A 16139-nucleotide genomic window follows, 5' to 3' on the forward strand; every position below is an offset into this window, starting at 1 on the left:
GCAGTTCCTGTAAGAGGAAGGCATTGATGCTATGGACTGGCCCGCCCGTTCCCCAGACCTGAATCCAATTGAGCACATCTGGGACATCATGTCTCGCTCCATCCACCAACGCCACGTTGCACTACAGACTGTCCAGGAGTTGGCGGATGCTTTAGTCCAGGTCTGGGAGGAGATCCCTCAGGAGACCATCCGCCACCTCATCAGGAGCATGCCCAGGCGTTGTAGGGAGGTCATACAGGCACGTGGAGGCCACACACACTACTGAGCTTCATTTTATCACATCTTATCTCTATATTGAATATACTGTTGAAGTCGGAAGTTTATATACACCTTAGCCAAATACATTTAAACTCAGTTTTTCACAATTCCTGATATTTCATGTGAAATGTCAGAATAATACTAGAGAGAATTATTTATTTCAGCTGTTATTTCTTTCATCACATTCCCAGTGGGTCAGACGTTTACATACACTCAATTAGTATTTGGTAGCATTGCCTTGAAATTGTTTAACTTGGGTCAAACGTTTCGGCTAGCCTTCCACAAGCTTCCCACAATAAGTTGGGTAAATTTTGGCCCATTCCTCCTGACAGAGCTGGTGTAACTGAGTCAGGTTTGTAGGCCTCCTTGCTCGCGCATGCTTTGTCAGTTCTGACCACAAATCTTCTGTAGGATTGAGGTCAGGGCTTTGTGATGGCCACTCCATTACCTTGACTTTGTTGTCCTTAAGCCATTTTGCCACAAATGTGGAAGTGTGCTTGGGGTCATTGTCCATTTGAAAGACCCATTTGCGACCGAGCTTTGACTTCCTGACTGATGTCTTGAGATGTTGCTGCAATATATCCACATAATTTTCCTCCCTCATGATGACATCTATTTTGTGAAGTGCAGCAACCCTCCTGCAGCAAGACACCCCCACAACATAATGCTGCCACCCTGTGCTTCACGATTGGGATGGTGTTCTTCGGCTTGCAAGCCTCCCCCTTTTTCCTCCAAACATATGGATGGTCGTTATGGTCAAACAGTTCTATTTTTGTTTCATCAGACCAGAAGACATTTCTCCAAAAAGTACGATCTTTGTCCCCTTGTGCAGTTGCAAACAATAGTCTGTTTTTTTTATGGCGGTTTTGGAGCAGTGGCTTCTTCCTAGCTGAGCGGCCTTTCAGGTTATGTCGATATTGGACTCGTTTTACTGTGGATATAGACACTTTTGTACCTGTTTCCTCCAGCATCTTCACAAGGTCCTTTGCTATTGTTCTGGGATCGAGATTTTTATTTTCACTGAATCTCCGTTTGGGTATTGGTTAGACTACAATTAGGGTGTGAAAATGACCCTTAGCCATATTTTCCGTTCCATCCTAACGGAAACCCTGAGGGTTTCATTTTTTGCTTTTCTTGGAATAGAAACACCATAATATGAATCAAATTAATTAAGCTACATTTCTTAATCAATCCCATATACTATGTTCTTACATCAAAAAATAACATCTCTAGTAATGCCAATATTGAAGACTATCAAATGCTTCTCAAAGCTGCGCTCTGGTGGTCAAACTCGCTTTAATGGTGAAAATGGCTGACAGTTAAATAACGTGCCGTAGAATTCTGCAGCAGCAGCAAGGTGTGCTGCAGTATAACGCAATTTTTATAGGAGGAACCACTGTACAAAGGGAAGCACAGCCACGAGCTGCCCAGTGACACGAGCCTACCAGACGAGCTAAATTACTTCTATGCTCGATTCGAGGCAAGTAACGCTGAAACATGCATGAGAGCACCAGCTGTTCCGGATGACTGTGTACTCTCTGTAGCCAATGTGAGTAAGACCTTTAAACAGGTCAACATTCACAAGGCCGCAGGGCCAGACAGATTACCAGAATGCATTTCTTAACTTCATAAAGCATTGTTGGTTAAGGGCTTGTAATTAAGCACTTATGTTTAAATGAGCCTTCTGATCTGTTTAATTGTAGCACAGTTCAGACTAATGACTTTGAACCCGGAAGGCTTTAATTTGAAGAGAACTCCCAAGTCAGACTAACCTCTAACAACTTGGGCTTCATATTTTTTTCTAGTTCTTTCTCACCCGCCCTCTATCTCTCTCTCTCTCTCTCTCTCTCTCTCTCTCTATCTCTGTCTCTGTCTCTCTCTGTCTCTGTTTCTCTCTCTCTCTCTCTCTCTCTCTCTCTCTCTCTCTCTCTCTCTCTCTCTCTCTCTCTCTCTCTCTCAAATAAGGCTGTGTGAGTGAGTGAGTGAGTGAGTGAGTGAGTGAGTGAGTGAGTGAGTGAGTGAGTGAGTGAGTGAGTGAGTGAGTGAGTGAGTGAGTGAGTGCGTGCGTGCGTGAGTGAGTGAGTGAGTGAGTGAGTGCGTGTTCCGTTGCATATGTTTGTGTATTAGCTGATGTCATCAATGTAATGTGGTGTTAGGGATGAGACATGTAGACACTCTGACACTGGGACAGACATGTAGACACTGGGACAGACATGTAGACACTGGGACAGACATGTAGACACTGGGACAGACATGTAGACACTGGGACAGACATGTAGACACTGGGACAGACATGTAGACACTGGGACAGACATGTAGACACTGGGACAGACATGTAGACACTGGGACAGACATGTAGACACTGGGACAGACATGTAGACACTGGGACAGACATGTAGACACTGGGACAGACATGTAGACACTGGGACAGACATGCACTTGCGGACGAGCACACACATACCACAACGCTAATGAGGCAGAAAATGTTCATAGTGTTTACCACCTGTGTGTGTGTGTGTGTGTGTGTGTGTGTGTGTGTGTCTGTGTGTGTGTGTGTGTGTGTGTGAGCATTAGAGCCTAACAGTGCTTCTTGTGGGTGTGTTCCCTCCACTGGTTTGTCCCAAGTCAGACATGAGTAATATGTTTCTCTGGCTTTATACAATGCACTTCCACCCAAGAGATTGGAGTCTACATAACCATACGTATCTATGATGCATTATAAAGTAAATCAACACAGTAGTTTTATTGAAAACCTGTTTTCCTCATATTGTGTCTGAATGTGTGTGTGTTTGTTTGATATTGACTACACTGCAGTCGAACTGCGCAGAATCACCGAAATACAAATCACCTTGCAATAAAAATAGATACTCTTATTAATGTGATCAAGATTAGCGATTCTGCTCCTTGCCTTGTTCAAACTGACCCCCTCAAAACACTCTGAACATCTGGTGCAGGTTGTAAAACTGTCCCGGCACGGTTCCCTAAGCTCTACAGTCAGAGTGGTTTCCTGTCCACTGTCAGAGTGGTTTCCTGTCCACGTTCAGAGTGGCTTCCTGTCTACAGTCAGAGTGGCTTCCTGTCTACAGTCAGAGTGGCTTCCTGTCTTCAGTCTGAGTGTTTTCCTGTGAGGTAGAGTGGCTTCCTGTCTACAGTCAGTGGCTTCCTGTCTACAGTCAGTGGCTTCCTGTCTACAGTCAGTGGCTTCCTGTCTACCTGTCAGAGTGGCTTCCTGTCTACAGTCAGAGTGGCTTCCTGTCTTCAGTCTGAGTGTTTTCCTGTGAGGTAGAGTGGCTTCCTGTCTACAGTCTGAGTGGCTTCCTGTCTACAGTCTGAGTGGCTTCCTGTCTACAGTCTGAGTGGCTTCCTGTCTACAGTCAGAGTGGCTTCCTGTCTTCAGTCTGAGTGTTTTCCTGTGAGGTAGAGTGGCTTCCTGTCTACAGTCAGTGGTTTCCTGTCTACAGTCAGAGTGGTTTCCTGTCTACAGTCAGAGTGGCTTCCTGTCTACAGTTAGAGTGGTTTCCTGTGAGGTAGAGTGGCTTCCTGTCTACAGTCTGAGTGTTTTCCTGTGAGGTAGAGTGGCTTCCTGTCTACAGTCAGAATGGTTTCCTGTCTACAGTCAGAGTGGTTTCCTGTGAGGTAGAGTGGCAGAGGGTGGTTAGGACTCTGAACCACAGGGGTTTTCACCTCTCAGCTTGAGGGGCGTGAGTCACTCCCAATCCCCCAGCAGGCCCCCAGCTTTGACCTGGATACCCACAGAGGCATAAACTATCAGGCTCAACAAACTGGCAGGCTTTTACATGTGGAGGCAGCCAACATCGATCATTTTAGGGACTTGCAGCTTCATTCAAACAGTGGGTGTTATGAATGGGTGGTTATGGTGCATTGGCGGCATTTGTCAAGCCGGTAGGTCACCTGTCACTGTTTCCAAGGACGTTCGATGTGGAAACGAGGCTAGGAGAAGAAGAGTATGGGCAGAATGAGTTGGAACCAATAGCACCTAGCTAGCAAATGATTCTAGCCAGGACAGGGCTTGACGTTAGCCGCAGTTAGGCACTGAAGGTACACTAGCGTTAGCCGCAGTCTAGTAATGGACAGGCTAATTAGCGAGTCAGAATCAATCCTGCTCTCCCTGTCCCCTCGACGCTACTCACCGACACCCCTTACACCAGAGCCACCGCAGTGCGCTCAGAGGGTGTGAAATTGTGCTCTTTCTGCAGCGGCAGTCATGCTAACAGGCTAACACCAAGTGACAGCGTGGAACAGCCCTCGGGGCTTCAATGACTGAGCTAATGTAGTGCTGGCTAGTAGAGCACTGCCGTTACACAGACACATGTACGCTGAGTGTACAAAACATTAGCCCTCAGAACAGCCACAATTCGTCGGGGCATGGACTCTACCATGTGTTGAAACGGTTCCATAGGGCTGCTGGCCCATTTGGACTGCAATGCTTCCCATAGTTGTGTCAAGTTGGCTGGATGACCTTTGAGTGGTGGATCATTCTTGATACACACAGGACACTTTTGACCGTGAAAAACCCAGCAGCGTTGCAGTTCTTGACACAAACCGGTGCGCCTGGCACCTACTACCCAGTTCAAAGGAACTTCAATCTTGTGTCTTGCCCATTCACCCTCTGAATGGCACACATACACAATCCATGTCTCAATTGTCTCAAGGCTTATAAATCCTTCTTTAACCTGTCTCCTCCCCTTCATCTACACTGATTGAAATGGATTTAACAAGTGACATCAATAAGGGATCATAGCTTTCACCTGGTCAGTCTGTTATGCGGCAGGTATCCTAGTGGTTAGAGCATTGGGCCAGTAATCGAAAGTTTGCTGGATCGAAACCCCCGAGCTGACAAGGTAAAAATCAGTTGTTCTGCTCCTGAACAAGACAGTTAACCCACTGTTCCCCTGATCAAGGCAGTTAACCCACTGTTCCCCTGAACAAGGCAGTTAACCCACTGTTCCCCTGAACAAGGCAGTTAACCCACTGTTCCCCTGAACAAGGCAGTTAACCCACTGTTCCCCTGAACAAGGCAGTTAACCCACTGTTCCCCTGAACAAGGCAGTTAACCCACTGTTCCCCTGAACAATGCAGTTAACCCACTGTTCCCCTGAACAAGGCAGTTAACCCACTGTTCCCCTGAACAAGGCAGTTAACCCACTGTTCCCCTGAACAAGGCAGTTAACCCACTGTTCCCCTGAACAAGGCAGTTAACCCACTGTTCCCCTGACGAAGGCAGTTAACCCACTGTTCCTCTGAACAAGGCAGTGAACCCACTGTTCCCCTGAACAAGGCAGTTATAACCCACTGTTCCCCTGAACAAGGCAGTTAACCCACTGTTCCCCTGAACAAGGCAGTTAACCCACTGTTCCCCTGAACAAGGCAGTTAACCCACTGTTCCCCTGAACAAGGCAGTTAACCCACTGTTCCCCTGAACAAGGCAGTTAACCCACTGTTCCCCTGAACAAGGCAGTTAACCCACTGTTCCCCTGAACAAGGCAGTTAACCCACTGTTCCCCTGAACAATGCAGTTAACCAACTGTTCCCCTGAACAATGCAGTTAACCCACTGTTCCCCTGAACAAGGCAGTTAACCCACTGTTCCCCTGAACAAGGCAGTTAACCCACTGTTCCCCGGAGTAAAGCAGTTAACCCACTGTTCCCCTGAACAGGCAGTTAACCCACTGTTCCCCTGAACAAGGCAGTTAACCCACTGTTCCCCTGAACAAGGCAGTTAACCCACTGTTCCCCTGAACAAGGCAGTTATCCCACTGTTCCCCTGAACAATGCAGTTAACCCACTGTTCCCCTGAACAAGGCAGTTAACCCACTGTTCCCCTGAACAAGGCAGTTAACCCACTGTTCCCCTGAACAAGGCAGTTAACCCACTGTTCCCCTGAACAAGGCAGTTAACCCACTGTTCCCCTGAACAAGGCAGTTAACCCACTGTTCCCCTGAACAAGGCAGTTAACCCACTGTTCCTCTGAACAAGGCAGTGAACCCACTGTTCCCCTGAACAAGGCAGTTATAACCCACTGTTCCCCTGAACAAGGCAGTTAACCCACTGTTCCCCTGAACAAGGCAGTTAACCCACTGTTCCCCTGAACAAGGCAGTTAACCCACTGTTCCCCTGAACAAGGCAGTTAACCCACTGTTCCCCTGAACAAGGCAGTTAACCCACTGTTCCCCTGAACAAGGCAGTTAACCCACTGTTCCCCTGAACAAGGCAGTTAACCCACTGTTCCCCTGAACAAGGCAGTTAACCCACTGTTCCCCTGAACAAGGCAGTTAACCAACTGTTCCCCTGAACAATGCAGTTAACCCACTGTTCCCCTGAACAAGGCAGTTAACCCACTGTTCCCCTGAACAAGGCAGTTAACCCACTGTTCCCCGGAGTAAAGCAGTTAACCCACTGTTCCCCTGAACAGGCAGTTAACCCACTGTTCCCCTGAACAAGGCAGTTAACCCACTGTTCCCCTGAACAAGGCAGTTAACCCACTGTTCCCCTGAACAAGGCAGTTATCCCACTGTTCCCCTGAACAATGCAGTTAACCCACTGTTCCCCTGAACAAGGCAGTTAACCCACTGTTCCCCTGAACAAGGCAGTTAACCCACTGTTCCCCTGAACAAGGCAGTTAACCCACTGTTCCCCTGAACAAGGCAGTTAACCCACTGTTCCCCTGACGAAGGCAGTTAACCCACTGTTCCTCTGAACAAGGCAGTTATAACCCACTGTTCCCCTGAACAAGGCAGTTAACCCACTGTTCCCCTGAACAAGGCAGTTAACCAACTGTTCCCCTGAACAATGCAGTTAACCCACTGTTCCCCTGAACAAGGCAGTTAACCCACTGTTCCCCTGAACAAGGCAGTTAACCCACTGTTCCCCAGAGTAAAGCAGTTAACCCACTGTTCCCCTGAGCAGGCAGTTAACCCACTGTTCCCCTGAACAAGGCAGTTAACCCACTGTTCCCCTGAACAAGGCAGTTAACCCACTGTTCCCCTGAACAAGGCAGTTAACCCACTGTTCCTCTGAACAAGGCAGTGAACCCACTGTTCCCCTGAACAAGGCAGTTATAACCCACTGTTCCCCTGAACAAGGCAGTTAACCCACTGTTCCCCTGAACAAGGCAGTTAACCCACTGTTCCCCTGAACAATGCAGTTAACCCACTGTTCCTCTGAACAAGGCAGTTAACCCACTGTTCCCCTGAACAAGGCAGTTAACCCACTGTTCCCCTGAACAAGGCAGTTAACCCACTGTTCCCCTGAACAAGGCAGTTAACCCACTGTTCCCCTGACGAAGGCAGTTAACCCACTGTTCCTCTGAACAAGGCAGTTATAACCCACTGTTCCCCTGAACAAGGCAGTTAACCCACTGTTCCCCTGAACAAGGCAGTTAACCAACTGTTCCCCTGAACAATGCAGTTAACCCACTGTTCCCCTGAACAAGGCAGTTAACCCACTGTTCCCCTGAACAAGGCAGTTAACCCACTGTTCCCCAGAGTAAAGCAGTTGACCCACTGTTCCCCTGAGCAGGCAGTTAACCCACTGTTCCCCTGAACAAGGCAGTTAACCCACTGTTCCCCTGAACAAGGCAGTTAACCCACTGTTCCCCTGAACAAGGCAGTTAACCCACTGTTCCTCTGAACAAGGCAGTGAACCCACTGTTCCCCTGAACAAGGCAGTTATAACCCACTGTTCCCCTGAACAAGGCAGTTAACCCACTGTTCCCCTGAACAAGGCAGTTAACCCACTGTTCCCCTGAACAATGCAGTTAACCCACTGTTCCCCTGAACAAGGCAGTTAACCCACTGTTCCCCTGAACAAGGCAGTTAACCCACTGTTCCCCTGAACAAGGCAGTTAACCCACTGTTCCCCTGGCGCCGTAAGACGTGGATATCAATTAAGGCAGCCCCCCCCCCCCCCCCCCCCACCCTCCCACCTCTCTGATTCAGAAGGGTTGAGTTAAATGTGGAAGACACACCTCTCTGATTCAGAAGGGTTGAGTTAAATGTGGAAGACACATTTCAGTTGAAGGCATTTAGTTGTACAACTGACCAGGTATCCCACTTTGCCTTTCATGGAAAGAGCAGGTGTCCTTAATGTTTGGTATTACTCAGTGTACATGCACACGCTGTTGACCCCAGGATTTAGTCCTTTAGCCTACCATATGAACTTCCTGCTATGAGAGAGCTAGCTGTCTGACTCCCTGTTTGTTTCTCTCTCTCTCTCTGTCTGTCTGTCTGTCTGTCTGTCTGTCTGTCTGTCTGTCTGTCTGTCTGTCTGTCTGTCTGTCTGTCTGTCTGTCTGTGTCTGTGTCTGTGTCTGTGTCTGTAGTTTAGTTTAGTTTAAGAGCTTTATTGGCATGGGTAACATATGTTAACATTGCCAAAGCAGTGAAGTAGATAATATACAAAAGTGTTTGTTCTTCACTGGTGGCCCTTTTCTGCTGTGATGGCACACTGGTATTTCACCCAGTAGATATGGGAGTTTATCAAAATTGGATTTGTTATCGAATTCTTTGTGGGTCTGTGCAATCTGAGGGAAATATGTGTCTCTAATATGATCTAATAAGTTTGTTCTTTGTTATAGAGCCAAAAAGATTGGAGAAGTGGTTTATCCATTTTGAATACTGTAGATAACTCTTTGTGTTGTTGTTTGTTCAGAGTTTTCCAATTGTCCCAGAAGTGGTTAGATTCTATGGATTCTTCAATTACATTGAGCTGATTTCTGACGTGCTGTTCCTTCTTCTTCCGTAGTGTATTTCTGTATTGTTTTAGTGATTCACCATAGTGAAGGCGTAGACTCAGGTTTTCTGGGTCTCTATGTTTTTGGTTGGACAGGTTTCTCAATTTCTTTCTTAGGTTTTTGCATTCTTCATCAAACCATAGCATCAAATCAAATCAAATCAAATGTATTTATATAGCCCTTCGTACATCAGCTGATATCTCAAAGTGCTGTACAGAAACCCAGCCTAAAACCCCAAACAGCAAGCAATGCAGGTGTAGAAGCACGGTGGCTAGGAAAAACTCCCTAGAAAGGCCAAAACCTAGGAAGAAACCTAGAGAGGAACCAGGCTATGTGGGGTGGCCAGTCCTCTTCTGGCTGTGCCGGGTGGAGATTATAACAAAACATGGTCAAGATGTTCAATGTAAATGTAAATGACCAGCATGGTCGAATAATAATAAGGCAGAATAGTTGAAACTGGAGCAGCAGCACAGTCAGGTGGACTGGGGACAGCAAGGAGTCATCATGTCAGGTATTCCTGCATTTGTTGTTGCATAATAGTTTTTGGGTAGATTTCCACATTCCTTTCCTTAAGCATTTGTTAAAATGTTTCAGTTCCTTTGGCTTTGATGCCTCATGGTTGACCATAGCTCTGTTCAAGTAAGAGTGTTATTTTGCTGTGGTCTGATAGGGGTGTCAGTGGACGGACTGTGAACGCTCTAAGAGACTCTGGGTTGAGGTCAGTGATAAAGTAGTCTACAGTACTACTACCAAGAGATGAGCTATAGGTGTACCTACCAAAGGAGTCCCCTCAAGCCTACCATTGACTATATACACTACCGTTCAGATATTTGGGGTCATTTAGAAATATCCTTGTTTTTGAAAGAAAAGCAACAAAAAATGTGTCTATTAAAATAACATCAAATTGATCAGAAATACAGTGTAGACATGATAATGTTGTAAATGACTATTGTAGCTGGAAATGGCTGATTTTTAATGGAATATCTACATAGGCGTACAGAGGCCCATTATCAGCAACCATCACTCCTGTGTTCCAATGGCACGTTGTGTTAGCTAATCCAAGTGTATCATTTTAAAAGGCTAATTGGTCATTAGAAAACCCTTTTGCAGTTATGTTAGCACAGCTGAAAACTGTTGTTCTGAGGTAGAGTTCATCTGTCCAGTGTCTGTGTTCTTTTGCCCATCTTAATCTTTTATTTTTATTGGCCAGTCTGAGATGTGGCTTTTTCTTTGCAACTCTGCCTAGAAGGCCAGCATCCCGGAGTCGTCTCTTCGCTGTTGACGTTGAGACTGGTGTTTTGTGGGTACTATTTACTGAAGCTCTCATCGTTAATGTATGGGGATTCTATTGGGGGGATATAGGTAGCACACATGAGAACCTTTTTCTCTGTTGAGGTCATTTCTGAATTAATTTCTAGCCAGATGTAAAATGTTCCTGTTTTGATGAATTTAATGGAGTGAGTTAGGTCTGTTCTATACCAAGTTAGAATACCCCCTGAGTCCCTCCCCTGTTTCACACCTGGTAGTTTGGTGGATGGGACTACCAGCTCTCTGTAACCTAGAGGGCAACCAGTGGGTCTGTCTCCTCTATACCAGGTTTATTGTAGGATGACAATGTCTGTATTTCTGATTTATTTGATGAAGTCCAGGTACCTGCTCTTTAGGCCAAAGGCAGATGACCTCAGGCCTTGGATATTCCAGGATGAGATATTCAAGGCTTTGTGTTCCATAAAGTGTCCAATGTTGCTGGTCGTGTGGTTTGGCCTCAGACCAGTAAGTGTGATTAGAGCCTGCTGAGCATCTGGCACATTCCATTGTCTTGGGCGAGTGTAAGAGTGGGTGTTGGGCCTGTTTCTCCGCTCACGGCCTGGGCGTATGTGTGACTTCCATGTTGAGGCCCTCTTTGTGGGGTGCATGGGGTGGGCAGGAGGGGCAAAGATCTGATTTGTGGGGGCCTAATTGGGGTGTGGGATTGGTTGACTTGGGGGGGTGTTGATTGGTTGGGGTGTGGATGTGGCTGGTGGTGTTGTGGTCTGGATGTAGGTCCTCTCGGCGTGGGTCCTCTATGTGTAGGTCCGGGGGGCACTGCTGCCTTGTAGAGGTGGACCTGGTCATAGAGGCTGTTCAAGTCCAGGGTGGAGTGGTGGGCCAGGTAAACATTTGGTTTTGAGGCACAGTCACTGTGCGTTGGGAAAGTAGATCAATCACTCCCTTCAGTGCTGCCACCCTTACCTGCTGTGTTCTCAGGTGGTTTGTGCCTGTGTGTATTATTATGTGGCTGGGTGAACCTAGTTGGTCCTCAGACAGAAGGTCTAGGTTGTGCTGGTTGGGTGAACCTAGTTGGTCCTCAGACAGAAGGTCTAGGGTGTGCTGGGGGTATTATTATGTAGCTGGGTAGTTGGTCCTCAGATAGAAGGTCTAGGGTGCTGGGTATATTATTATGAGGCTGGGTAGTTGGTCCTCAGACAGAAGGTCTAGGGTGTGCTGGGTATATTATTATGTAGCTGGGTAGTTGGTCCTCAGATAGAAGGTCTAGGGTGTGCTGGGTGGGTGAACCTAGTTGGTCCTGAGACAGAAGGTCTAGGGTGTGCTGGGTATATTATTATGTAGCTGGGTAGTTGGTCCTCAGATAGAAGGTCTAGGGTGCGGGGTATATTATTATGAGGCTGGGTAGTTGGTCCTCAGACAGAAGGTCTAGGGTGTGCTGGGTGGGTGAACCTAGTTGGTCCTGAGACAGAAGGTCTAGGGTGTGCTGGGTATATTATTATGTACCTGGGTAGTTGGTCCTCAGATAGAAGGTCTAGGGTGCGGGGTATATTATTATGAGGCTGGGTAGTTGGTCCTCAGATAGAAGGTCTAGTGTGCGGGGTATATTATTATGAGGCTGGGTAGTTGGTCCTCAGATAGAAGGTCTAGGGCACTGGGTGTATTATTATGTGGCTGGGTAGTTGGTCCTCAGATAGAAGGTCTAGGGTGCGCTGGGTGGGTGAACCTAGTTGGTCCTCAGACAGAAGGTCTAGGGTGTGCTGGGTATATTATTATGTGGCTGGGTGAACCTAGTTGGTCCTCAGACAGAAGGTCTAGGGTGTGCTGGGGATATTATTATGTGGCTGGGTGAACCTAGTTGGTCCTCAGACAGAAGGTCTGGGGCGCTGGGTGTATTATTATGTGGCTGGGTAGTTGGTCCTCAGATTGAAGGTCTAGGGTGCGCTGGGGATATTATTATGTGGCTGGGTAGTTGGTCCTCAGATAGAAGGTCTAGGGTGCGCTGGGTGGGTGAACCTAGTTGGTCCTCAGACAGAAGGTCTAGGGTGTGCTGGGTATATTATTATGTGGTTGGGTGAACCTAGTTGGCCCTCAGACAGAAGGTCTAGGGTGTGCTGGGGATATTATTATGTGGCTGGGTGAACCTAGTTGGTCCTCAGACAGAAGGTCTGGGGCGCTGGGTGTATTATTATGTGGCTGGGTAGTTGGTCCTCAGATTGAAGGTCTAGGGTGTGCTGGGGATATTATTATGTGGCTGGGTAGTTGGTCCTCAGATAGAAGGTCTAGGGCGTGCTGGGTGGGTGAACCTAGTTGGTCCTCAGACAGAAGGTCTAGGGTGTGCTGGGTGCATTATTATGTGGCTGGGTGTTGTTGTGCTGGACTGTTGTCTGGGAGAGGGGGGGAGAGAAGGGGGGAGAGGGAGGGAGGGTGAGAGGGGGGGAGGGAGAGGGGGGAGAGGGAGGTTGAGAGGTAGGGAGGGAGGGAGCGTGAGAGGGAGGGAGGGGGAGAGGGAGGGTGAGAGGTAGGGAGGGAGCGTGAGAGCTAGGGAGGGAGCGAGGCTGAGAGGGAGGGAGGGTGGAAGGGAGCAGAGTGTCTGAGTGGAGTGGAGCGGAGCTGGAGTGGAGCGATCCCAATTTGACTGGAGCACAGAGCGAGATTCCCGAAGGCTGGAGCGTCTGCCTTCTAGCCCATGAGCTCTCACTTCACCAGCTCAGGGCGCGCCCGGCCCAGCATGCATTTCTAGTCTACTTGTGTGCTGCTATAGCCCCTTTCTTTAGCAACTGTCATGGAGTTCACTAAATATTTTCATTAAGAAACTGATAAAACACACAGGTGCTAAATCAAGGTGACTTACAAAGATGAGGACCAATAGCAAGAGAGGGAGAGAAGTGATGTCGTGTCCACAACTAAATAATCATTGTGGATTCTGAAAAGATACAGTACGTGTCCCAAAAGCATGACGGGGTGTACTTACTATGTGATAAAAGAAAGGAATGAGGTGGGTAGCTAAATAAGTGTGTCATTGTAGCAAAAAATATGATCTCTTAAAAATGTCCTTCATTTTTGTTATATTATCTATACAATAGGCCATAATTGATTTTGGCCCAGTAGGCCTGGCATATTCCAATATTCAATTTTGATTGGGTTATTCAGCCTAAAAACATACCTTTAGAAAAACAGATAGCAGAGCCATACATAATGGGTATTAGGATCTGTGATGAATGATGATTGACTCTGTGTACAGTGTACTGTACTCCCTGACTCAGTGTACTGTACTCCCTGACTCAGTGTACTGTACTCCCTGACTCAGTGTACTGTAGTCCCTGACTCAGTGTACTGTACTCCCTGACTCAGTGTACTGTACTCCCTGACTCTGAGACCTGTACTCCCTGACTCTGAGACCTGTACTCCCTGACTCTGAGACCTGTACTCCCTGACTCTGAGACCTGTACTCCCTGACTCTGAGACCTGTACTCCCTGACTGTTGAGACCTGGCCAACAGAAATACGGACCTGTTAGGAGCTCTCACACTGTGCAGCGGGGTTGGGTGTTTGTATTGATAACCGTGTGTGTGTGTGTGTGTGTGTGTACTGACACATAGTACAGTATATATAGTGTACCTGGTGACCCCAGATATAGAGTTGCGATGTGTGTATTCCCTCTGTGCGTTCGCTCTGTGTGTTCCGCTCCGTACACTACTGGGTCCGAACACTAGTGGCTCCTCCGTACACTAGTGGCTCCTCCGTACACTAGTGGCTCCTCCGTACACTAGTGGCTCCTGCGTACACTAGTGGCTCCTCCGTACACTAGTGGCTCCTCCGTACACTAGTGGCTCCTCCGTACACTAGTGGCTCCGTACACTAGTGGCTCCGTACACTAGTGGCTCCGAACACTAGTGGCTCCGAACACTAGTGGCTCCGTACACTAGTGGCTCCGAACACTAGTGGCTCCGAACACTAGTGGCTCCGTACACTAGTGGCTCCGTACACTAGTGGCTCCGAACACTAGTGGCTCCGAACACTAGTGGCTCCGTACACTAGTGGCTCCGAACACTAGTGGCTCCGTACACTAGTGGCTCCGTACACTAGTGGCTCCGTACACTAGTGGCTCCGTACACTAGTGGCTCCGTACACTAGTGGCTCCGAACACTAGTGGCTCCGAACACTAGTGGCTCCGTACACTAGTGGCTCAGATGGAATCATTTATGTACCAATGTTTTGACAGGAAGTGGTCTTCATCAGGGTTCTGTTAGTTCAACCTTTTTCATGACGTTACAGCTCAGTGGTGTGTTTTTATGCATTCATTGTAATTGTAATAATTCATTGATTTATTTACCTTTTTTTGATAGCCTTTTACCTTACTTTTGAAATTATTGTATTTCCTCACTTGTACAACGATTTTTAAATAAACCTAAATGTATCTCCTCTTCTCTCCAGGCATTTGGGAACGCCAAGACGGCTCACAACGACAACTCCAGCCGTTTTGGGAAGTTCATCCAGGTCAACTACCAGGAGAGTGGCACCGTCCGAGGGTGAGAGAGACTGCTACACCTCCTTTATCCGTCTGGATCTCCTTTCCTCTTTCATTCCTCTCTGTTTCTCTGCTGTGTGTCTTTCCCTCTGTCTCTCTCCCTCTGTGTGTCTGTTTCCCTCTGTGTGTCTGTTTCCCTCTGTGTGTCTGTTTCCCTCTGTGTCTCTGTTTCCCTCTGTGTCTCTCTCTCCCTCTGTGTCTCTCTCTCCCTCTGTGTCTCTCTCTCTGTGTCTCTCCCTCCCTCTGTGTCTCTGTTTCCCTCTGTGTCTCTGTTTCCCTCTGTGTCTCTGTTTCCCTCTGTTCATCTGTTTCCCTCTGTGTCTCTGTTTCCATCTGTGTCTCTGTTCGAAACTAAAGTAATTCCTGTGTTGACAGAGCGTATGTGGAGAAGTACCTACTGGAGAAGTCACGCCTGGTCTACCAGGAGCACAATGAAAGGTGAGGGAGAATTAGAAAACTGTTTTCTGTCTTGGTAGAGCAGTGCCAGGATAGTGGGTTAGATTCCCGAGACCACCCATATGGAGAGAGAAATGATTCACGCATGACTGTAAGTCGCTTTGGTTCGAATCCAGGCTGTATCTCACCCGGCCGTGATTGGGAGTCCTATAGGGCCCGGCGCACAATTGGCCCAGTGTTGTCCGGGTTTGGCCGTGGGGTAGGCCGTTTTTGTAAATGAGAATTTGTTCTGAACTGACTTGCCTAGTTAAATAAATAAATACAAATATATATAAAAGGCCTTAATCTGGGGCGGCAGGGTAGCCTAGTGGTTAGAGCGTTGGGTTGCAAGTTCAAATCCTCGAGCTGACAAGGTACAAATCTGTCGTTCTGTCCCTGAACAGGCAGTTAACTAACCCACTGTTCCTAGGCTGTCATTGAAAATAAGAATTTGTTCTTAACTGACTTGCCTGGTTAAATAAAATACAGTTCCTTCAGAAATGACCAGCCATGAGACCTATTATCGCAGATGGTTCTGAAATCGTTTGTCGAGTTAGAAACAGATACGATAAGCATTCCAGAAACATTATTTTGTTTAAGTATAATTTGATCCCTGAGAAATAAAACTAATCACCCAAATCTGTCATTTTAATTTATAGGATTCATATAATATTCAATAAATATACAGTGCATTTTGAAAGTATTCAGACCCCTTCACTTATTCCACATTTTGTTACGTTACAGCCTTATTCTAAAATGGATTAAATAAATAAAATACTTATCAATCTACACACAATACCCCATAATGACATCACAATACCCCATAATGACATCACAATACCCCATAATGACATCACAATACCCCATAATGACATCACAATACCCCATAATGACAAAGCA

At 47.2% G+C, this 16139-nt stretch overlaps 1 protein-coding gene across 3 annotated transcripts in view; it reads left to right on the forward strand.

Annotated features, from left to right (window-relative positions):
• LOC110522717 (unconventional myosin-IXAb) overlaps positions 1 to 16139 on the forward strand; it is a 270164-nt gene that overhangs the window by 102327 nt on the left and 151698 nt on the right. For all 3 annotated transcript variants that reach the window (XR_016495073.1, XM_090231067.1, XM_090231068.1), the window contains exons 3-4: positions 14711 to 14805; positions 15180 to 15242. Coding sequence is in view for 2 of the 3 variants with exons in the window: in XM_090231067.1 (XP_090087193.1) it covers positions 14711 to 14805; positions 15180 to 15242 (158 nt within the window). In the remaining variant the exon portion in view is untranslated. The remainder of the gene's footprint in view (positions 1 to 14710; positions 14806 to 15179; positions 15243 to 16139) is intronic.

This window comes from Oncorhynchus mykiss, chromosome 4, assembly GCF_057628025.1.
Source record: "Oncorhynchus mykiss isolate SJ-2025 chromosome 4, ASM5762802v1, whole genome shotgun sequence".
In the NCBI taxonomy this organism is placed as follows: Eukaryota; Metazoa; Chordata; class Actinopteri; order Salmoniformes; family Salmonidae; genus Oncorhynchus; species Oncorhynchus mykiss.